Below are 25,567 nucleotides of genomic sequence, written 5' to 3'. Positions count from 1 at the left end.
TGAGTTTGAGCCCCACATCAGGCTCTTTGCTGACAATGCGGAACCTGCTTAGGATTCTCTCTCTCTCTTCTTTCTCCCCCTTCTCCACTCAAACTCTTTCTCTCTCTCTCTCTCTCAAAATAAATAAATAAACTTAAAAACTAGATCAAATAATCTATAATCAGCCTCAGTGCAGTTATGTTTGTGTATTCGTGTGTGTTTATTTTAAAAGAAATCATCCTAAAATATATTCATATTACCAATATGAGAATTAGAAAGTCTGCTTAGCCTTTCTGATAGTGTTAATCATTCTAAATTAGTATTACAAGAGTTTTGAATTAAGAAGCAGATAAGGAGTAGTATTCTTTATAGGAACTTCTATGTCTGTAGTCATTTTGGGAACAACATGTGACTTTCTATCCCCTTTACTTTCTGTAACAGGGTCTTGGAATCATTTGTAGTTAGAATGGGACAATGAAATGAGACCCTCAACTCAAGATGTAGGCTAAAGAACTAACAGAGTGCACATAGAGACTCTTTTCAACATTTATTGAGAAAACAGCTAACTCTTCAGGAAATCATAGAATTAGTTCGTAATATGTTGATATCAAGCAAGTTGGAAGATATTCACAAGTATCCTTACTAACGGAAGTGATAATTGTTCTGAAACTATACTGCTCTTAGTGTTAGATTTTTGGCACATTATACAAATATGTTCTCTGTGAAGCTAGCTAGAAGGCTGGGTTCAAATTCTAGACCCCTAAGGTGTGTTTTACATCCTGCTCTTGCAGACATACACACTAGAGCTGATGAAACCCAGCAATCCCAGACATAAACTGTGGGAGACAAAGTACTGGACAGTTAAGCTGTTCTGACTGCAAAGTTAATTTTAATTGTTTAAGAGAACAAAATTCAAATTCAAATCAAAATCAGAGCTTTTCTTAATTTTATACTATGATTACTATTTGTCATTTGTTGAGTGGAGTAACTTAAATTTTTTAATTAATTAATTTGAGAGAAGAGAGAAAGAGAGAGCACAAGCAGGGGAGGGGCAGAGAGAGACAGGGAGAGAGAATCTGAAAGCACAGAGCCCAAAGTGGGGCTCAATCCTATGTACCATGAGATCATGACCTGAGCCAAAATCAAGAGTCAGACACTTGACTGATTGAGCCACCCAGGTGCTCCGTAAGTAACTTCATTTTGAGTTATTATCATCACATTTTATCTCAGAGTATCACTTCTTTTGTATATACCAAAACCCATTCTATAAAACTGCCTTGTAAAATTAAATAATTATCACCTGTGGCAATTAAAACTAATATTGTATAAAGGAAAATATATCATGTAAATGAAATCTCCTATTGAGCATATACCAAACCCTACATTGAAGTAAAGATAGTAAAATTTAACTTTAAAAAATGATTTATGAACTTAACCCCATTCCTTTCTATGTTGCCAGTAGGCAGAGCTGTGTAGACACAACTGCTTAATGCAAGTTCCTTTTCTTTCAATGATTCTCTTCTACATGTTTCAAATACTATTAAAGCAAAAAACTTTGGGGAGAAATCGGTTATGTTAACTGCCAACATGTATTGAAGTTTCTGAAGGGAGAGAATCAACTATGGCTTTCAAGAAATATGGAGGCATCTATAAACCTTCTCTCTCCCACCTAATCAGTTTTTCCCTCTGCAGATAATAATGCTCATAAGTATATAACATTCTGTACTATTTCCCAACTTAAATCCCCTTGGCCCCACAACTTGCCTACCCACCCACCCACCACCCCCATTTCTGTGCTCCTATACACACTCCCCTACGGGAGTAGTTTATACTGGGTGTTTCTGTTTTCTCTCTTCCATAATCTTACAAACACATTCCCACGATGATTATATCTGTGCTGGTCTGATTAATCCACCAAAGACACCAATAATCTCCACGTTGCCTAATCCAGTGATCTTCGTGTTTCCTTACTAGTGGTCTCTACTCTGTCTGTCATCATTTTATCTAACCTCTCAACAGCTCTTGACTCACCAGATCACTTTCTCCCCTCAGACTTTCTGGTTTCTCTTCTGATTTTTTAAGCTGTACCTTCTCAATCTACTTTGCTGATTCCTCTTCCTTTTCTCAGTCTTTAAACATTGCAGCTCACTTGAACTTCATTTTCTCTATTCTAGTGGCAGTATTCCCTGGGAACATCACCCAGTCCCATATTTTTTAGACTACTGTCACATGGGTGACTTCCAAATCTGCATTTCAGTCTGGACCTCACCTCTGGACTATAAGTTTTGTTTTATTCACTACTGTATCCTCAGAACCTAGAATAGAGTCATACACAATAGAGGTGCTCTATAAAGATGTGTTGAGCAAATTAATCAATGCTTTGCTTTATTTCCCAAGGATATTGTAAAAAACAAATGAATCAAGGGATATAAAAGTAACTTGTAGGTGTGCCTGGGTGGCTCAGGCGGTTGAGCGTCTGACTCTTGATTTCAGCTCAGGTCATGATCTCATGGTTCGTGGGATCAAGCCCCATATCAGGCTTTACACGGACAACTTGGAGCCTGCTTGGGATTCTCTTTCTCCCTCTCTCTTTGCCTATCCCCTGCTCACGCTATCTCTCCAAATAAATAAACATTAAAAAATAATCCTGCAGATTTTTATTATTCCAAAACAATAATAAGAGGGAGATACTAGAGAATTTGAAAAATGGATTTCAACATTTTAATCTAGATCTTCAAAAGTGGTATGTCTTCCCAAATTCAGTGTCCTATTTCACTCTTCAAACTCTGGGCATCAGGAAAAGAGGTATAATAAATCTGTATTCAGACACAAAAAGAAATGCTCTAATATTTGGCTGGATAAAAGTATGCCATCTCTAATATATGAGACCTACAGATTTGCTAGACTCAGTAATCCCAACATGAATGACATGTCTTTGCAAACTAGTTGCAAAGTGTTAATCATTTACAACGCAAATAGTAATTAGGTAAGTTATATGGTCCATAGCTTTAAAGCTTAGTACTTCCTGGCTGAATGGCTATCACTGAAAGAATAAGATATAGATACAAGCTAACAGGATGACTGTGGCTAAAATACATGAATTCTAAAATTTATAGCCTCTGCCTGTTAAAGCAAGCTGTCGGGGTGCCTGGGTGGCTCAGTCAGTTAAGCACCCAACTATGGCTCAGGTCATGATCTTGCCGTTGGTGCATTTGAGCCCTGCGGCGGCTCTTGGAGCCCAGAGCCTGTTCGGATTCTGTCTCTCCCTCTCTCCATGCCCCTGAACCACTTGTGCTGTTTCCCTCTCTCTCAATCTCTCTCTCTCTCTCTGTCCCCCCCAAGATAAATAAACATTGAAAACATTGTTAAAGCATACTGTCTTACAAGAGTACTTGTTCTCAAACTTTGAGACACATCAGAATCATCTGGTAGGCATCTGCCTCTTAAAGCACAGATTGTGAGTCCCACAACTGCAGTCTCTGATTCAGTTGATTTGAGCTTATGTCCAAGAATCTGCATTTCTAACAAGTACCTGGTTCTTCCTACCTTTCTAAACATGTATACTACAGTATCATCACACTTTGAGAAATTCTGCAGTAGAGGGTTTATTTACATGTTCATGGGGGGGGTGTATAAAGTTCAATATAACTCCAAAATATTTCTCCAAATTTTCTCGTGTTCATCTCATCATTTGTTCTGTGTATTAAGGGACCTCCTAATAGACCAATCCTTTTAATATTAGATTTATTTAAGCCAATAAACTCCCTGCCTTGCTTCTTTGACTATGAATGACATTCCATTTGCTACAAAGTGGTGATTATTGCATGGAGATTTGCTTTCCTTTGTGATTCCCATCTATATCATCATTGTTGGAGTAACACTGATCTAAATATACATGTCATTTATTCTACCTGTCTGCCTTCTACATAAATCAGGTGAAATTTTGAATTCACTAATCTCCTAAACTAGCAAAGCTAAATTAGAAGAGGATATAAACTCTAGATGCCTTGGCTCTGCCAAGGAAATAGTCTATCTATTTCTTGGAAATTTCAATCAGAACTTAACTAGATGCTGAGAAGAAAAGTGCCTAGAGTCTGAGCCTCCAACATAAGTGGAAGCCAAAATATACTGTTGGCCTTAAACTGAGATTCTATTCTGAATCCAGTACAATTTGGAAAACAAATGTCCAAAATGCGATAAGATATATCATGTTTGTAATTAATGTACTTAGCACAAATAGAAAATATTTTGAAAGAATAAATCCAAGAATGTGAAAAATTGGTGGAAATACAACTATGCCTCTTCAAAGTTTTACAATTTTCATTAACCATCTAAAAGTAAATGGATCACAGTCATACTTTTAAAATAATAACCAATATGAAAATCAACAGTTACCTGAAAAATAAATCAATAGTTACTTTCTTATAAAAGAATTTTTCTTTACAAATATATTCATAATTTTGTTCAAAATTAAGCTAGCCTTCTTCATTTTAAATGATTCAAATTATATTTGATTTACTGAAAAATTTAGGTTTGAAATTATTATACATGGAAAATAAAAATAACAGCATAGCATACCATGTCCCAAACATGATTCCAAGTATTTGGTGGTATTATTCATTCAATTAACTCACAATAACACCAGGAGGCAGGTGCTTCTAGGATCCTCCGTTAAACATGAGGGATTTCACAGCTAATCAGTGCCTAATTTGAACTTGATGAGTCTGGCTTCAGTGTCAGACTCTAACCTATTTTTAGCACTTCTTAAATGACATCCCCTTGTAAGAACTATTTGTTTTTGCACTTTAATCCAGCTTGCACTTTTGGTCTCATATTCACATTTTTTGACATTTTTTTCTGGTGAGGCTTGAGGAAAGGCAAGTCAGAAGTAACTTGTACAGTATAAAATGTTTATGTCAATGCTTTCTATATCTGCAGCCAAATAGATATTCAGCAAACCATTTCTAAACTTAATGATTAAAAATCTACCATAAATAATAAATGCCAATCAATCTATAATTGATTAAAAAGTATGTATTTCTAGTTACTTTCCTCTTAAACATAAGTCAAGTTGGTTTCCATATAACACCNTATAAAAATGCAACCGATTTCTGTACGTTGATTTTGTACCCTGCAACTTGGCTGAATTCTTGGATCAGCTCTAGTAGGCTTCTGGTGGAGTCTGTTGGGTTTTCTATGTAGAGTATCATGTCATCTGCGAAAAGTGAAAGTTTGACTTCCTCTTTGCCAATTCTGATGCCTTTGATTTCCTTTTGTTGTCTGATGGCTGATGCTAGGACTTCCAGCACTATGTTAAACAGCAGTGGTGAGAGTGGACATCCCTGTCGTGTTCCTGATCTCAGGGGGAAAGCTCTCAGTTTTTCCCCGTTGAGGATGATGTTAGCTGAAAGCTTCTCATAGATGGCTTTTATGATGTTTAAGTAGGTTCCTTCTATCCCAACTTTCTCTAGAGTCTTTATTAAGAAGGGATGCTGTATTTTCTTACAATGAGATTATGACCTAGTAAGGATTATATAAGAAATACGTAAAACAGTATTATAAAGTACTCCAGAAATTAAAATGTAGCATTAATTTTATTATTATGCAGGATAACACTTAGTAATGTGTTTGCTGTGTGTTACTGACTGCACACAACAAATAAAATAATGGTTATTACTTTTAGGCCCTTAATTAATTCTCATGATTTAAGGGTTTTAAAATATTCAAGATCTTATTAGAGAGTAATACATCTTTTCTGTTGACAACATGCATTGAAATTTTGCCCTTCTGACACTTAGGAAAATAACATTTGAGGAAGAAATATTTGGGGAAAAAAAACTTGATTAGCAAATCATATCAAAACTCTTAATTTTCAGACAACAATGTCTCTATCATACACAAAACCATATGAAAAAATTAAGGATGATATTGATTGTGAGGCCAGTTTGGTTTTTGGCCTTATTTCATAAAGTATATACTGCTTTATTACTGTTGTTGTTAGTTATTAAGAAGTGATGGTATCCATAGAAGCTTATAATTTGTACTTAATACTTCACATAGCTTTGGTTGTTTTGCAAATATCAGTCTCCATAAAGGGGAGAAATGTTTTTCCATCTCAGTAATTTTCCACTGATATCCTTCAGAATTTACTTTATATCTTGCAATTTATCATTATGCTTCTACTACCAATAAAGGCTCAAACTAAGTTTTGAGGAAAGTAATACTTTAAAAACATAAAAAAAACCTTGCAATTGTATGAGTGGAAATTAGCAACCCTAACTAGGATATAAAATATTTTTATGTAAGCTGTATAAATCAAATAGTATAATATGCCTAGTTTTGACCTGATTTGTAATTAGGAGTGAGGAAATATTTTGCTTCTGAAATTATTAACGGTATCAGAGGTGTTCCCTGAAATGTCCCCGGGTCTGTACCACAAACCGTGCTTGGAAATGAACACTAATAGCTATACCAGTTTCCATTGAACAACTTGTTTTAAAATTTAAATACAAGGAAATAAATTACTATATATTTTAAAAGTTTTTTACTCAATATGGCACACATATAAATACTTTACTTCTGAATAATTGTTTTGCTTTTTTGTTCATAATTTTGACAACATACAGTATTTTTCTCTAAGGAAAAATAACAAAAGTCTACATTGGCAACTATTTGGGAAATTTCCACACAATAAAGTCAGAAAAAAAATTTAAATATATTTTTTAAGAAAGATAATGCACATATAGTAGTATTTTCCTTTTCACTGAGGAAATCCTAGTGACATGATGTGGTCTGTGCCCTGAGCAACACTGGCCACCTGTCCCAAACCTTCTTTGGTCATATACTAAAGGATCAGTATCTGGAGAAAGAGGGAGACGAGGATTATAGGTAAATAACTCAAGTGAGCACTCTTAAGCATTACTGAGTGACATAGTGACAATTACCTTCCATCTCACCTTGACTTTTTATGGATTAGTGATTTCATGACCATTTAATTCCAAGCGTTTGCTCTTTTCAATAATGTTTTTTTCTCATATAAAATAATACCTGATAGAACATCTGGACTAATACATGGAATGACACAGGGTTGAGCATCTGGAGAATACAGAAAGGTACAAAAGAAGAGCAAAGAAATTTCCAGTCCTATCATTCAGAGATAACCATTGTTAAAATTACTGTGTATTTCTATCTAGTATCTTATTTATCTAGCTTTCTGCCTTTGTGAAAATTGAGATAATATCACATGTAAAAATGTGTATATTTCCTTTTGTATAATAAAAATTCATATCAGAATCTTATTTTAGTGGCTGCGTCATAGGGAACATTATCCACATTCCTTTTATTTTGGCATATCTTTTCCAATATTTCTCTTAAAATTAAAAAAAAAATTCTATGTAGGGGTGCCTAGTTGGCTAGTCAATAGAGCAGGTGACTCTTGATCTCGGGGTTGTAAGTTTGAGCTCCACATTAAGTACAGATGTTACTTACAAATAAAGTTGCAGAATCCATAGAAAATACTATATCTTAAATTGTTATTTTATAATTTTTAGAGGAGTCAAACTTTTCATATGGTCAGTGGATACTGTACCTCTTTTTTTTTTCATTAACTACACATTTACCTTATTGTAGATTTCTTTAACCTAGCTTTTGATTTTAAATTACGCTTTTTTTTAGTCTATTAAATTCATTAAGCTTTTCTTAATCTACCTTTTAATTTTTGCAAAAGTTATTGTGTATTTATTTTTTTCAGAAAATCTATACTATTTCTGGGAAAGAAATATTTGTATCAAATGCAGATATACAGAAGACCCCCCAAAATACACACATATTTTCAATTATATATAAACAAGTAAAATTGAATGATATGACCTACTCAGTTAACTTAAAATCACAAGTGCCTGAAGTGTTAACACCAGCACCAAAGCGCTGTTACCATCCCAAGCTGAAGGTGTGTATGATTTTCTGAAACATATGTCCTATAAAAATGTGTGCAAATCTAAAGTAGTATTAAAATTATAATAAAGTTATTATATGCACAGTTTTTTATTTTCAAGCAGAAGTCAAAAATGGAGAGCATATACTGGCTTTAATATCATAGATCATATCACATACACATACACACATGTATATTCACATAAGGATTGAAGATACCTATGACACTGTCTCTCTAGTAATAATTAGATCTTGGAGCATCTGGGTGGTTCAGTCAGTTAAGCACCCACCAGACTTTAGCTCCGGTCATGATTTCACGGTTCCGGGGTTCCGGGGTTCCAGCCCCTCATCAGATTGTGTGCTGACAGCTCAGAGCCTGGAGCCTGCTTCGGTTTCTGTGTCTCCCTCTCTCTCTGTCCCTCCCCTGCTTGTGCTCCGTCTGTTTCTTTCTCTCAAAAATAAATAAACATTAAGAAAAATAATAATTAGATCTCAAGACTGCTTTTTAAAATTTCACCTTTGTAAAGAATTTTAGATCCACGAATAGTTAAATGGAACATGAAGCCCTGTAAAGGATTCACAAAGAGAATGAAACTTGATTCATGTGGTTGAAAGTCAATATTGAGCTTATTTATTTATCACATCATACATTAGTAAGTTGTTTTTGAGCCCCTTCAATTGCAAGGTGCAGTAGCGGTCCTTAGACCTGAAAAGTTTTGAATTAAAACTGATGGCATCTCTACTTGGAAATCACGTATTTTGGGTAGTTTGTCTAGTTCATGTTTGTATAAATGTCTCCAATTGTTTTAATCGTGTTCATAGCAATGAGTCTATATATCCACCGAGACTGGTAGATAATATTTTTTAAATATTTTCCCTTTGTCTTGTTAATACACTGAGGAATCAAGGTCCGTATCCACAGGTGAAATTCACAGATGGGATTTCATATCTGTGATTGGCAGTCTAAATGAGATTCAGGGTCAGATACACAGCCCCACTGGTGGAGAGAGAGAATCAGATGAAAAGTCAGGGGATAATGGCCAGTTGTGCTTATCATTCTCTTTCTTCCCTGCTTTCAGGCAGAAACACACTCTAGTGGCTGTCACTCACTCATTACTAGGGCTGTCTCTGCCTGGGCTGGTGGTGACACAGCAGGATATTGCCACCTGGATTACTAAGCATCCCTTAGGCAAAGACAATAATTAAAATATTCTGATTTCAAAATGGTAAATTTTTGGCTGGTACTGTAGTATAAGTGGATAAGAACACAAAATAAATTATTAGTTCTGTTCCATGCCAAACGAAGCCAGTTGTCTTTTGTCATTTAGTTTCTTCTGCCACTTTTATGTTATATGGCCACGTGCATGCATATTAATGTGTTTCACATTTACATATATGTACAGTATATAATTTTAATGTACATTGTTATGTATCAAAGACAGCCTTTTAAAAATTATTATATGTATAATATATACAATGACAAATATACATTTTTATATTATATATTACTAGTTATATTATGTAGTATTTATATTATATATAATTTATGTTATATGTTATATACTATATATTTATAATAAGTTTATTTATATTATATTATGTACATTAATCNTCATATAATATAATCATATTATATTATATATATGTGACTAATTGTTTCCAAACACCTCCTGACATAATATCTCTGAGGTTAAAGTGAATTTTTTTTAATGTTATTTATTTTTGAGAGAGACAGAGAGACAGACAGAGGTGGGGGAGGGGCAGAGAGAGCGACACAAAATCTGAAGCAGTCTCCAGGCTCTGAGCTGTCAGCACAGAGCCTGACAGGGTGAAGGGGGGCCTCCAAGATCATGACCTGAGTCGAAGTCAGTTACATAACTGATGAGCCACCCAGGTGCCCCTCTGAGGTGAAATTAAATGTAATATGTTCTTTTTGCTTTTGTAGGTGTGGGAGAAGTTAAATGAGACTGAATTGATATTTACAGCATTTACCCTTTACCCTAACACAGGGCTAATATTCTTACTTTATTTCACTGAATTCTCACAAAAATTGACTATAACGGTATTTTTATATCTAAAGCATAGTTAAAAACACTGAGTTTTCAAAATTTATGTAATTTCCCGGAATTCAGGTAGCTAATATATGGTAAAATTAAGATTGCAGCTAGGTTTTCTGACTCCTAAGCCTGTGCTTTTTCAGATACAAGTTGCTTCAAGAGATAACTGACTGAGGATAGGCCTACAGTTGTAAGAAGGTCATTGTTTCCCAAACAGTGACGTGTTCTTTATAATGTGAGGTTAGTCTTATTTTTTCAACACTAAGAAACCAGTTTGGTGTTGTCCTCAGCCCCTCCTCCTACTTCCATCCTGTTGTATTAAAATGTACATGACCAATTTTAGTTGTTCATCTCGCTTAAAGTTATTTCACTTCTCTGACCTTTCACCTATTCTATAAATTTACATCAGTGGTAGAAAAGTTGTATTTCTCAACCTAGGACTATTGTATAGAATTAAGAGGTCACAGATTCAAAGCCTACAGCTTTCACTGCTATGTGTAGGTTGGGTTGTATGGGAAAGAACAGCGAATGGTGAACCTGTTGTGAATTGGAGCATGCAAGCTCCTCATGAAGGTGTTCAGATCCACTTAGAAACAAACAGCAAGGCCTCCATCAACCACAACACTTTCATATGAATAAATTCAACTCAAGGCTGCAACTATACAACACTTAGTGTTCACTTAGTGAACACTTAAATATTCATAGGTATTTGGGACACCTTAGAAATATAATACCAAAGTATAATACCAAAATATGATCAGAATTCAGTTAAATGTTCCATTTCCTTAATTATTCCTTCTGTGAACAGCACTAATTATTTTCAGAGAAAGTGAAGCAGTACAGTTGCTGATACATGTCTTCAGAAATATTCTTTTAACCATAAGATAGGAAGTAAGAAAAACCATGCCTCAAGACCTGTTTCAAGGTCATATCTGGTTATGCCTGTTTTATCAATGAGAAAATTAAGTCACCAAGGGAATGTAAATACTATAAAACATCTTCTAAGAAATTAAATACATGTTCAAAAGTCTATCACTTCAAAGTTGATATTAGAGATTATAAAGGTTTAAAAGTATATGGGTTGTTCTCTCAGAGGGGTGGTGAAATAAGAGAACCCATCAAGCTTTTGTATGGAGGCACCAGTGGGGTTTCAAAGCTCACACTTTGGCATGAGGGCCACCTAGGGGTTTAATCTGTGGGCCAGGCTTCTGTGTTCTCCTCTGCTTTGTTTGCCTACCCTGCAGGTGTGTTCTGGGGGAAGAGGTTTCCCTTCCTGGATAGAGCAATAGAGGAGGACCTCTGGGTCAAAAGTTTTCTTTTCCCTTTCCTAGAACTCCCATGCTTCCTCACGATGTCTTGGTGGCCTCACTGTGTGTGGACTGAGCAGTACTCAAACTGCTTAGCACTTGCTTCCAATGAATATCCAGACTCTGTGGATTATTTCTCCATCTTTCATTTTGCTTTGCCATTTCTCCTTATTCAGCAGTGCAGTGTGAATAGATTGGATTATACGTTAATGCAGACCTATGGGCCGTTGCTAAGACAGAAAGGCAGGCTTTGTTTGGGGAATGACATTTGCTCTCCAGTTTTCTCCTGGAAACATAAGAGCCTTACCTTTTTAAGCAGACTTTTATTCATACTGAAGCCATGGTAAATATTTCCAATTGATTGGGTAGGCACAGTGAACACCTCAGGGACTCGGGCTGCTGATGGCGGATCTTCAGCCGAGCATACACTCATGTGTTACTGTCTTATAGGAGGCGATCGAGATCGGATGACAGCAAACCATGAGAGCTACCTCCTTATGGCGAGCACCCAGAATGATATGGAAGACTGGGTTAAGTCCATCCGCCGAGTCATATGGGGCCCTTTCGGAGGAGGTGAGTATATATAGAACATGGGAAAAGGTTGACCAAGCCTGTTCATCCTTTCCCTCCTCCCAGCTGATGTTACTATCAGCTCCTATTTTCAAATGGACGAGTGTTAAAATAAATAGTAAATTATTCCATGTTACTGTTAAGGTATATATCTAAGTAACTCCCCGAAGTTTAGTTTAGATCAAATATCAATCACCAACCTTTTTCTATGAATATCTTGAATAATAAAAAGGGATGATTTTTTTTATTTTGAATTTTTCAAGTTCACTAATAATAAATAGTTATGGGAATGATACTATGATGTAGATTAGTTAAGACCATGCAGATATGGGGCAAAGCATTTTTGACTTGTATCTTTGGAAGGGATCCTAGCCCCAAGATGCTCAGTGATATCAAAGAAGAATAGCAAAGCTCTAGATGATAATCTGATGATTACTAGAATAAAAAAAAAAATGCTTTGTGATCTGACAAGTGTTTGTGGATTTGACAAGTTTTTAAAAGTAAAAATTCAGTAAGGGAAACCAAAACAAGAAGCACTCAAAAAACTTTATCTATAGCCAACACGCACTTCCCAAAACATAAAGCTTAATTATCTTATGTCGGTGTAGCTAAAATAAATTATATTAAATCAAATTAATATTTAGAAAACCAATTAAAATTCTAATATTTATTTTATATTCTTTTTTGTGTATTGGCAGCACCGTGAATTCAGAAGTGATTTTTTCACCTTAACATATTAGATACTTCTTAGACTGACTCCCCATTCTACATTTTAGAATAACTTCAAAGGTGTACTTTAAAAAGTTGGAAATTTAGGTTTTACCAGGTGAATGATACATGTCTGCAAATTGTCTTCTAGTAGTGACTTCTGTCGAGCAAGGGGGAGGTTCCTAACCAGGGCGACTATTCATCTCAGTTTGCCTGGTAACAGTCTGGTTTACAACTGTTGTCCCAAGATAATTATTGGTAGGACTGCTTTTCATGATGTCCTAGTTTGGGTGACAACTTATATGACCACCCTATTCATATACTAAAATGGCTAGTAAATGACTCTGTAAAACATTTGAAGAGGCCTGTGGGATGAGATCCCTCCCACAACATTAGCAGAGGGTTGCTCATAATTATTCTTGAGAGGTGTACTCAGTTGCTGTCATTTCTAAAGACTCTCTTTCCTCCCCATTGTCAAATTTCTGGGGCTTCTGAGTTTAGGGGGTTCCTTAATACCTGCTGAAGGAAGTATTTTTGCTCAGGGATTATATCTATTCAGTGTGCTATTCTCTCCCTTTCCTCCTCTTCTATCTGTCCTTTTCTTAAGAGAAATGAATGAGACCTAATTAGCTTTATCAAATCCATGGCCACAGGGGGTCCCACCTGCCCAGGAGTCCCAGAAGTTACCCCAGTGGGACTAGACAAGAGCTATATCTAAGTTTTCAAATTTATGAACTTGGCAGGGATGCTCTAGTGTTTGATAGGTTTATGTACAGTAGTTCCCCTTATCTGTGGTTTCACTTTCTGCAGTTTTTAGTTATTCGTCGTCAACCACGGTCCTGAAGCAGACAATACTCCTTCTGACCTATTGTCTGTCAGAAGGTCAATAGTAGCCTACTGCTGTATCATGATACATATGCCGTTCACCCTACTTCATCTCATCACATAGGCATTTTACCATCTCACATCATCACAAGAAGGGTGAGTACAGTAGAAGATGTTTTGAGAGAAAGTGACCACTTTTATTACAGGGTATGATACAATTGTTCTTTTTTATTATTAGTTTTATTTTTAATCTCTCACTGTGCTCAATTTTAAATTAAATTTTATCATAAGTATGTATCTCTAGGAAATAACATAGCATATGTAAAGTTCAGGCATCCGTCACCGGGAGTCTTGGAACATAATTCCCACAGATAACAGCGGACTACTGTACCTTATCCTATGGAATGAGCTTCAGGGATTTCCTAAGTGCTTGTTCAAATTTACCTGTAAAGAGATGTACTTTAGCATAGAGCACTTACTATAGAAACAATGCTCCTCTGAAAAAAAAAAATAGTTGGGGGGAGGGAGGCAAACCATGAGAGACTCTTGAATGCTGAGAACAAACTGAGGGCTGATGGGGTTGGGGGGGAGGGGAAGGGGGATGATGGGCATGGAGGAGGGCACTTGAGGGGATGAGCACTGGGTGTCATATGGAAACCAACTAGACAATAAACTATTAAAAATTTTTTCTACCCTTTCGTTTAATTGAAGAGTGTTATGAGATTGAAAGACAACCTTTTAAAGTACTCATTCAGGGCACCTGGGTGACTCAGTCGGTTAAACATCTGATCTCATGGTTCATGGGTTCAAGCCCCACGTTGGGCTCTGTGCTGACAGCTCAGAGCCTGGACCCTGCTTTGGATTCTGTGTTTCCCTCTCTCCCTGTCCCTCCCTGGCTTGCACTCTATCTCTCTCTCTCAAAAATAAATAAACATTAAAATTATTTTTAAAATAAAAATAAATACTCATTCAATTTGCAATAAATTCTTTGTGATTCAACTGAACATTAGAGTTTTTTTAAATTAATACAGAATATAGAACCAAACTGAATATGGACATTGATAAAACATCACAACTGTCACCCATAATCTAGAGTTTCAAATGTCTGTGCTCTTTGATTGAATTTTAAAGAAATAGTAAAAATTTGAGTTTCAAACAAATTTATATAACTGAAAGATCTTTTATTTATCTTATCTATTAGAGGTCCATTTAACATTTCATTGAAAATATGTTTTCTACTGAAAAAGAATATTTTAAAACCACTGTTTTAGTTCAATCCCACATATTGTGGATTAGGTCATTAGGACCCAGGGAGGGTGACTAACTTGCCAAATGTCAGCCACACGGTGAGTAACCGAACTAGGAAGAAAACCCATGGCGTCTGGTTTGTGGGCTTCCTCCTGCTTTCTTGCGCAATAGTGTGACCTACTACCTCTGTTGTGGGAATGACAAACCCACAATGACAAGCCCATGCCCTACTGGTAATAAAACTGGTACTGGTACTTACTGGTGCATGAAAACATAACAAAAATTAAATAGTAATAATTAAAATAAATATGGTTTTTCAAGTCCTTCAAAAATAACCTGAATTGATACCACCAAGAAAGTGAAAATATAACCAACTATTATTTTGGGAGGAGGTATTCCTGGATCATATATTTGATAATGAACTTGTAACCAGAATTTATAATGAACTCTTAAAATGCAATTTTAAAGAGAAATTAAAAATTGGAAACAGTTTGACTCCATTAAAAGATGAGCAAAGAATCTGAATAACCATTTCTCCCAGGAAAACATGCAAATGACCAAAAAGCACATGAAAAAATGCTCGGAGTCATTAGTCATGTGGGAAATTCAAATCAAAATCACTATGAGATAACACTTTATACCCACTAGGATGGCTAGAGTTAGAAAGTCCAACAATAACAAGTATTGATGAGAGTGTGGAGAAATCAAACTGTTCCTACATTGCTCATTGGAATGTAAAATGATACGGCTGCTTTGGAAAAGAGTCCGGCAGTTCCTCATTCAATTAAATGCAGAAGTATCATATGGCCAGCACTCCTAGATAGATATATACCCGAGAGAAATGAAACCATATGTCCACACAGAAACTTGTACATGAATATTTATGGCAGCATTATTGCTAATAGCTAAAACATGGGAATACCCGAATGTCCATGTGGTATATCGACATCAGGGATTATTACACAGCCATTAAAAAAAAAAAAAAAAAAAGAAGGAATAAGGTACTGAACTGGGAAATTGATAGAAACAGAAAGGAAATTAATGATCACTTAGGGCTAGGATAAGAATGTTGGAGGGGATGGGTGATAGCCCAAGATATGGAATCTCTTTTTGAGGTGATAAAAATACTCCAAAACTGACTATGTTGATGTACAGTTGTATATATCTATGAATATGCTACAAGTCATTGAAACATACACTCGAAATGGGTAAATTCTATGATATGTGGATATTTCAAAAAAGCTGTTAAAAATATCCTCAATTGCTGTAATTGTCTTCAATAAGAAAATATATCTCTCCTCCCTAAGTTATGGAATCCAACCATCAGTTAATCCTAAATAAAGACCTCATAGATTCTAATCTCCCTCCCAACACTTAAATATCGTTGTGGTCATTGATTAAATTGTATCTGTAAAGACATTTGGAAGGTGACAAATAACTCTGACTTATAATTTCTGTATACCAACTTTTTTAATGTGTTTGTTTAAAAAAGGGCATTTCACATGTGTAGCAACACGGATGGACCTTGAGGGTGTTATGCTGAGCAAAATAAGTCAGGCAGAGAAGGACAAATATCATATGTTTGCACGTATAGGAGGATTAGGAGAAACTTAACTGAGGAACAAGGGGGAGAAGAAGGGGGGAAATGGTGGGGGAAAGGGAGAGAGGCAAACCATGAGAGACTCTTGAATGCTGACAAAAACTGAGGACTGATGGATGAGGGGGGGAGGGGGGATGGGCATGGAGGAGGGCACTTGTGGGGATGAGCACTGGGTGTTATGTGGAAACTAATTTGACAATAAACTATTTGTAAAAAAAAAAAAGACGACAATAAATAAATAAATAAAGTATCCATTATAGTGAAAAAAAAATTTCAAGGAGAAAAAGAGGGCATTTCATTACCTATACTGCAGTTTCACAACTTGTGTTTTAAAAAGTTAAAGTTTTTCATGAGACACCTAAGCTTATCTTTGTTCAGGCTGCATATACATGTAAAATATTCCCTCTTTACCATTACAATAAGAAGACATTTTATTAAAAATAGGAGACACCCAAGGAGATTTCCAAACTTTTCAGTCTCTTAGAAATGAGAAACTATTATGTGAAAATCATGGCTTTGGATTTGCAGGTCTTTTCTTTTTATTTAATAAAGCAAACTTCCCACAGATAATCAGATAAGGGAACCAATGAAAATGGGAGTGGACATTCACTTGACAACCTAGCTTGATATCAAAATTCAGTATTGAATCTAGATACTTCAGCTTTGTGTTATCTGCTTAAAACCACCCCTAGCAGTTGCTTCCCCAATAGGATTTCTGGCTTAAAGTCAAATCCCAAAGTTAGGATGTCAAAACCTTTATTTCGCTTTGGAAAAGTGTAGGGGTTATGTTTTGCTTGTTGTTGTTTACAGGTTTGTTTTTGTTTTTGTGTTTTTACAATTCCTTTCCATTGTTTTTGAGGCAATGTATAAGGAAGTGCCTAACCCATGGTCTAGGAAGAGTGTGAATCCCATTGAGTGTTCGTTAGATCTGAGTGTTTTTTCTGACTTTAACTACTTACAAAGTTAGGCTCTTCCTGTACTTGTTTCCTTACGAAAAGAGTTGAGTCAGAGACCCATCGATGCAATAAAAATACTGAATGTGAATACTCCTCATGATGAATAACTGGCATGCGGCAAAGCAGGAGTTAATTAGGAGACAATGTGGTCTTGCTCTGGCATAGACAGCTGTGTGATCTTGGATAGGGATGTTACCCCTCAACTTTCAGTTTCTTTGTTTGTGAAATAAGAAAATGAGACAAAACCATTTAAACTGAGATTCCTTCCAGCTCCAGAGTCCTGGGGTTACATGTGTTCCCTCTGTGCCAGTGCTCAGGTCAGTGACATTTGCGGCTGGTGAGGTGCTTCCCAGTCTGGCATTGCCATTGCCACTGTCTTGTTTATACTGGGTTACACTGTGTGCTTCCTTATTTTCCTAGTAGCGTGCTGTGACACCGAAGGGAAAAACAAGTATGAAGCATAGGAAAGAAACTACTAATGCCTCCTTTAGTGACAAGCCATAACCTATCTGGGCATGCTGGTCGGAGTAATGATGTTTCTACAGGGAGTACCTTTGTAGTATTCCTCGCAGTTTCGCAGCGCCCCTGTCAAATGGCTAGGAAGGCACGCAGAGACCTTTAGGGGCCGGTTGGGGTTAAAGCACTAGCATTCCACATCTGCTCCTGGAACAGCCAGGTGGATGAATGATTAACTTGGTGAGTAAATTGTTCAGTGAGTTAGATTGAGAGTGTGGGTAGGCATGGCATCTGGGGTGGAGAAGGTACATGCAAGAGCCAAGGAGAAAGTTGAAAACAGGATTGGTTTTCAAACCATAACCAGAAAAAAATATATATATATAAATATATGTAAACAGACACACATGAGTTGCGTTGACTAGTTTTCTGATAATTATATTTGTAGGTTCTTTGTTACCCGATTGAGGATATTCTTCCATTTCACAGACACACACATATGTACCAGTAGGCACACATATGTTTTAGTGATATGCACATTTAAATCAGCACTCACAAATAGATTCATTTGCAAAACCTCTGAAAAAGTCTTGTACAGGAAGAATAAATGCAGGAAGGAGGGAGTGAAAGTTTATCCCCTTGGAGCTGGTTTGGTGCTGTTTGATTTCTGAGGGGCTGAGGCAGCCAGTTCTATAGGAGCAGCACAGACAAGGGCAGAGAAGTCAATACAAAGTCAGACGAAGAAGAAAGGGGTTCACACGCTGTGTGGCATTCTCCCTCCTCCCCTCATACTGTTGTGACTGCACCTGCTGCATGTGACCAGCGGGCACTGAAGGCAGTCGCAGCCACAGCGCAGTGACGAGGCAGCTGCTGCTGTTCCAGCTCCCGCCCAGCCCTCATTCAGAAAAGGGGAGAAGGAGCCGGAGGAGGGGGGAGGAGAAGCTCCCTGCAGAGCTGCCTCCTCCACGGATCCGGATCCGAGGAGGCTCCATGGAATGGGCACTCAACTGTCCTGACGTGGCGATTCCCTCAGGAGCCCCAGCAGTTTGAAGACAGAAGGGAAAGGGGAGAAGCCTGCAGAGAGCATCAAAGGATGAGGGGTGCCATAAAAGGAACAGGGGAGTCCTTTGCAAAGAACCTATCATGCCCCGAAATGCTTTCTGGAGAAGGTGCCATTATTTGCTTCCCCTTTCGTTCAGATGAAAGGAGCCAGCAAGGACCGTCCTGAAGTATTCCTCAGGGGCCTTTTTGTCATTGTTCCTTTTTTTTCCCCTTGCACACGACTATTTGCTGACCTTTCCAGAGGAATCTCAGACCCCCCAGTTCCAGCTGAGAAGACAGTTCTTAATAAAAAAGACAAAAACAAAAAACAAAACAAAACAATTCCTGCTGTTTGAATGGAAGGTGCAGCTTGCTGCCATCCTTTTTGGTGTGACATTTTGGAATGTCTGCAGAAACTTAAAGCAGAACACCTAAACCTTAAAACTCCTTGGACTAGGCGAGAGAAAAGGAAGTTTTTACCAAAAAAGAAGTAAATGAGAGATGGTGATTTATCCCTGATCCGGGACCTGGACGATCAAAGCCTTCACGTCCTAGGAATCAGCACTTCAACCCTAACAAATAAACATGAGAAGGAGTGGCTTTGGGGTATCACACAGAGGCAGGTTTTAAAGGAAGTCTGGAACTGGTTCAGAACTTCGGGCCTGTATGATGCCTGAAGACCGAAACCCTGGGGGACGGCCCTCAGGTGCCTTAGCATCAACTCCACTCATTCCCAAAACTACATACAGAAGAATCAAACGGTGTTTTAGTTTTCGGAAAGGTAGGTAGATGATCTGCTAATGTCCATTTAAAAAATATACATATATTCTCTGGTGCTTTAAGGTCAGTTTATGTTCAGATAAAATGGGACTTTGAAAACCAAAAGCTTAGAACTGTACAAGGTGATTATGTGTGTCTCTGCCTGTCTGTATTTGTTTTTCAAGGTTCATATTGATCTGTTTATGATGGCGAATGGGCCAGGTAGGTGGGGCTTAAAGAATGATAGTCCTATAGGGATCACCTTGACTGATGGAAAACCAAGCAAGCCTGCCTGGCCATTCTGAGAGGAGGGGCCAAGGCTACCTTGGGCTTTCTCAGACCCAAACCAAGCAGCCATGTTGTTACTTCTTGAAATCAGTCTCTCTCAGATCCTTGTTGCTCTGCTGCCAGCACAAGCTGCCTGTGCTTGCCTCACCAACCCTGCTGAGAAAATTTTAATTTGAATAATCAGATGATCTGTAGTGACCCCTTTTCAAGAGCCTTTCAACCATATTGACTAACACTGATTAGAAATAGGAGTCACCTTGACTTTCCAAATATATCAAAAGGCAGCACTGGGAGAGGCCAAAGATATGAACTATCAGGAGCAAGAAGTGAGAAAATATTTAACAATTTCTGATCAATAAAAGAGGCTAAGAATTTCAGAACTGATTTGTGCAGGGGGAGTGAAAGAGTACTCATGGGGAAAATAAAACTACTTTTAGAGAACATTTCTGTATCAAAATATTTTTAAATGCCCTTTTGCTTTAAAATTGGAATAATTAAATGAGGTGATTATTTACACTGGAATAGGTAATTATAATTTAATGTCATCTATAGTAAGCTAATAAGTTAATCAGGAAGAGACGTGAGTAACATCTAAGGTTCTTTCTCCCTTTTTTCTTTGGTCTGCTACCTATTAACCCTTTCTACTTACTAACCAACAAAAGAGAGAAGAAAACAAAGTAAGAAAAAGAAAACACTTGTATCAAGCAAAATATAGTAAGAACTTTTAAGATTAAACCTTGTTCTTTCTGAGTCTTTCCCTCTGAACAGTTGAGATCTACCTATGATCATTATCATATATTATTAGCAAGGAATTCAGGTGTTCAGTTATCTACAAACGTAATTGAGAGATACTTGTCTCATATTTTATAGATCTGTAGAGATTTCATGGTTACTGTTAAGACTGTATCATTGACAGAGAAATTGATAACAATAGAAATTGAAAAAAACTAGGGAGTAATTGCTTAAGGGCATGTTTTCATTTTCCAGCTCCTCTAGCCCTCAGCAACTAAATTGAGTTTATCCAAACACACAGAGAGAGTCTACTTTTCCAGCCTCTTGCTGCTCATTTGTAACATGAGATGTTCTGGGGACAATTAATATATCTTTGAAATATAGAGCAAGGTGTTTTTGACCTTTTTCCACCTTCTCTCCAATAGTGGAGTATAAGGTATCTGCAAGAATCCTGGCTAAGACTGCTGATCATTATGTCCTTTTCCCTTTCTCCTTAAATACTAATGAGGGAAGGCAGTGCCTGGGAAGAGAATCCCCATGGGCTGGCAAATGGCACCAGTGGAATGGGGCATAGCTTCTATCTATCATCTCCTATGGGTTATTTTTAAACTATTGTCCTTTGCTACGCAAAGTCTTAGTAACCTGAGGAATGTTCAGCATGTGAGTCGAGGATTAACAGATTTCTAATTTGCAAAACTGTATTCTGGTTTCTGTCAGAACCATAGAGGAGGGGAGGAACAGGAAGCATCGAGCTGTTTTAAGTTTCCTTCCCTTTTAGCCAGAGCCAGCGGCACACCAGCCTCTCTTGTTCCCTGGCTGCAGGACGACAATTACACAGTGAGGCTCTGGGAGAGAAGCTGCTTCTGTGTGTGCAGCACTGATCACTCCAGCCCGCAGTGGCGCAGGGGCAGGACTCACAGGGGAGTTTTTACGTCTTTGTTTAAGGTCCTGCATGGGAAAGCAATGGGAAAGCATGCGCTTTTCTTTCAATCCTGGGTCCCCAAAGCATGCTACCTTAAGAAGAGAGTGTTCCGTTGTGCTTTGTTTAATCCCCTGGGTACTCAAGTAGTTCAAGAAGTGGACCTGTTTCTGCCTTCCTCAAGCAAAGCCTGTTGGAGAGCATCAGCTTAGGTCACTTCAGTGAAAGCAAAAGTGGGAGTGCGTGACTTATGGAAAAGCACCGGGAAGCAAAGAAAGTTGATGCATCTGCTTTTCCTGATCCACGTTTAAAACATTTTTTTTTTTTTTTACCGTTGTCAGGGCTAGGCCAACAGCAGAGAAGACTTCCAGCTTTAGAAATGCCCTTGAATAAAGTGTGGAGTTGAGTCAAAGTTTCCAGAGGCCTGGTGATACTGGAGCCTGCGTGCTGAGCAGGCTCTAAGTATATGCTCAAGGCTGCTTTCTTTTCCAGTCCCCTTTGCTCCTTTGTTGTCCTTTTCATCTCTCCGTTTCTTTGTGTCGATACTAATAGAGATCACTGAAAATGCTCTTCCGGTGTTTTAAAAAGGTAGGAACTGACAAGCATCTATTAGGCAGGAGGCTGGAGGGATGACAGTGCTTTGGGTTTATGTTCTGGAGAGATCATGATTACAATGTATTTTTATTCTGTTGATTTTGAAACTATGTTTATAGTTTTCTTTTTACCTCTGTAAGCCTAGTATCTAATATGCAAAGTAGCATAAGCAGCGTTTTCATTACCACCTATTTTGGTTCCTGAATGTTAGTAGTAATTTCTAGTCACAATAGACTAGCTAGCTGGTTTAAGGATGTTATGCTTCCGGGACACACTGAAGGAAACTCCAACTCTATCTTGTTTTTGTTTTCCTGAGTTACTCTTGCCTTAGAGATAAGTCATCATTAATTACCTAGAACTTTCCCCTACACTGTACCCAGTTAGTGGTCATGCACTGTTTCTTCTTCCATCTTTATAGATTTCTAGCTCCTTTTATGTTTCCACCACCTTAGTTCTCTGTGCCTTTATCACTTCATGCACACAACTTATTTTAACCTAAGAAGCGGGCTCTTCAAGACAGCATCCATCCTCGCTTGTTTCCAACTTGATGTACTTCACAAATTCCTGCAACACACAGGCCATTTGCAAAGCATTGACCAATTGGTATTCCTGAAATATTACTCTCAAGCATCATCCTACAACTCAAATAGTTTTTTAAAGTTTATTTATTTATTTATTAATTTTGAGATAGAGAGCAGGGGAAGACAGAGAGAGAGAATTCCAGTCAGGCTCTGATAGTGCATAGCCTTGACACAGGGCTTGAATTCATGAACAATGAGAGCATGACCTGAGCTGAGACCAAGAGTCGGATGCTTAGCCAAGTAAGCCGTCAAGGCATCCCTCAAACATTTTGATGATTCCCTATTGCTCCCAGAAGGAACTCCTGTTTCATATAATTATCAAGGCCTTATAACCAGGTCCGTCTATTCCCTGGAGAATAAACTTCCAAGTCCCCAGATTGTCCCACTCTTTCTTCCTAAACATATGTCCAATACCAGCTCTTTGCTTTTTTTCATTATGCTATAATACTCTCTCTACTCTCTGTTCAGACTTTATACTTCCTTTTAGGCATTGCTGGCTCTCATTTATTCATCAAGCCTCCTCTGTTGACCCAAGCCTTCTGTGTAACCCATTAATTTCTTAAATGCTGCCACCTGGCCACCTTATCTTCATCACCTTCTTAAAGTGTTTAATACACATTTAGGGGCACCTGAGTGCCTCAGTCAGCTAAGCATCCCACTCTTGGTTTCAGCTCAGGTCATGATCTCACGGTTCATGAGTTTGAGTCCTGCATCAAGCTCTGTGCTAACGGCACAGAGCCTGCTTGGGATTCTCGCTCTTTGCCCCTCCCCTGCTTGTGCTCTCTCTCTCTCTCTCTCTCTCTCTCAAAATAATAAATAAATAAATTTTTTAAAGTGCTATATACACATTTGTGGTAAAAGATAGATGATAGATTGATGAGAGAGAGAGATCTGTTTACTTCTTCCCAGAGTGAAGAGTGGCAATAGGTCTGTTCAGTTGAGGATTCAAGGTTTATTACAAACTGGTGAAGTACAGTATTATTATGTATCTTTTTCTACAGGTCTATAAGCAATCATGAGTTAAAATGGGCTATCTTTGTCATGGTTGTGAATAAAACCAACATTTCTTTGATGTCATTGTATGCTGTATATATTATAATCACATTTATGGAAATTGATTTGTCCAATAGAATGTTGCTATCTAAATCAGTACAATTTTAAATGGTGCTATAAATGAGCAGCTCCTTTATTCATAATATCAAAATTTTATGGAACATCTACCAAGTGATTATGGGAGTGAGCAAAGAGGTTGCCTTGAATCTATGAGTTCACATACTCCTTGGAGATAAAGAAACATAAATAATTGCTTACTCTGTGGTCAGCACTACAACAAATCATATATAAAGGCTGAGGGGCTCATGAACAAAAGGCCAACCACGGTCTTACCTGGAATAACAGTGATTCATCTGCACTATATAAAATCAAATATAATCATTTAGCTAGAAATCAGATTTAGACATTTTCTCCATACTATCCTAAGAGAGTGGTCAGTATGCCTATGGGAGAAAAAATATATATATGACTGAATTGAGTTAATGTAACATAGTGGAAAAGGAAGACTTGTATCCCAGATCTGCCACCTCCTAGATATGTGACCTCAGGTCATCTAGCATCTCTGAAGCTGTTTGTAGAAATGAAATCTTCTTGTAGATACTTGTGAGAGGTCAAATGAGAAAATACATGTAAATTACATGGCTGGTACCTGAATATAAATGATGTGAGACCTAGACCACAGGGCCACTATACTGACATTATTATACTTCTTAAGTTTTCTAAGCTTTTCTTTTTCCCCTTCCTTCTCCACTCTGACTACAGAAAGAATCACAATTCTATGGGGCACCTGGGTGGCTCAGACAGCTGGGCATCCAACTTTGCTCAGGTCATGATCTCATGGTCCATGGGTTTGAGCCCTGCATCTGGCTTTGTGCTGACAGCTCAGAGCCTAGAGTGTGCTTCAAATTCTGTGTCTCCCTCTCTCTCTGTCCCTTCCCCACCCCCACTAATGCTCTGTGTCTCTCAAAAACGAAAGAGATAAAGAAAAATTAAAAAACGATTTTACCAAACATTTACTGGTTATTATAGATTCAGACCTCCTTGGATTGCAAGTTTTCTATCCATGTAAGATTTTTTGGTTACTTAGAAAGTGTTGGCGACAGACTGAAGTAAACTTTGGCTCTCTTTGTTTCTTAGTTCTGGATTAAATTGGATGTCTTTTATTTTGATTGTGTGTCCCCTCCAAATTCCTGTGTTGAAAGCCAAATGCCTAAGGTGATGGTATTAGGAGATGGGGCCTTTGGGAAGTGATCAGGTCATGAGGGTGGAAACTATTATGAATGGGATCAGTGCCTTGCTTGGTAAAAGGGCTCCAGAGAGCCCTTCCTTTCCTTCCTATGCTGTCACTTGAGAATGCAACCAGAAATAGATAGTTTGCAACCCAGAGGAGGGCTCTCCCCAGAACCCCCAACTGTACCAATCTGATCTCAGACTTCCAGCTTCCAGAACTATGAGAAATAAATTTCTTTTGTGTATAAGCTACTCAGCCTACTGACTATTTTCTAACAGCAGCCTGACTGCACTCAGACACACAGATAAACTCTTCTTGTTTATGTCCCTGGAACTTAATACCAAAGTGGGTAAGGATCGAGGGTTCCAAAAACATCTGTGGAATTAATGTATGCATTAAAGCAAAACACTTCCTCAGTGATGGAAATAAATGAATAATTCCAATGTAAAATGACCATCACCAATAATTCTCAGGCGAAGGCACTGTTATGTATAAAATCTTGAAAACAAAACAAAAAAATCCGTGGTGTGCTGATGAAAAGCCAGAAGTTAAACAATCTTCGGTTATTTCTCAAATTCCCTGCTATTGGTGATTTTTCTGAGTTCCCAGTCTTTTCTTTCTAGAGAGCACGTGCTAAGCCACATAGAGAATTTGCTTTTACTTATTCTTCTGCTTACTGCAATACTGCTGGCAGAATAAGTCTTGGCATCATCAGGATTATAATAATTTTCATT

At 37.6% G+C, this 25,567-nt stretch overlaps 1 protein-coding gene across 3 annotated transcripts in view; it reads left to right on the top strand.

Annotated features, from left to right (window-relative positions):
- ARHGAP24 (Rho GTPase activating protein 24) overlaps positions 1-25,567 on the top strand; it is a 496,491-nt gene that overhangs the window by 416,571 nt on the left and 54,353 nt on the right. For all 3 annotated transcript variants that reach the window (XM_077765170.1, XM_077765172.1, XM_077765171.1), the window contains one exon: positions 11,726-11,848. In XM_077765170.1, the coding sequence (XP_077621296.1) occupies positions 11,726-11,848 (123 nt within the window). The remainder of the gene's footprint in view (positions 1-11,725; positions 11,849-25,567) is intronic.

Source organism: Crocuta crocuta, unplaced genomic scaffold, assembly GCF_008692635.1.
Source record: "Crocuta crocuta isolate KB4526 unplaced genomic scaffold, BGI_CrCroc_1.0 scaffold134, whole genome shotgun sequence".
NCBI lineage: Eukaryota > Metazoa > Chordata > Mammalia > Carnivora > Hyaenidae > Crocuta > Crocuta crocuta.
The sequence above is the reverse complement of the archived record's forward strand: the minus strand, read 5'-3'. Positions and strand labels throughout refer to the sequence as shown.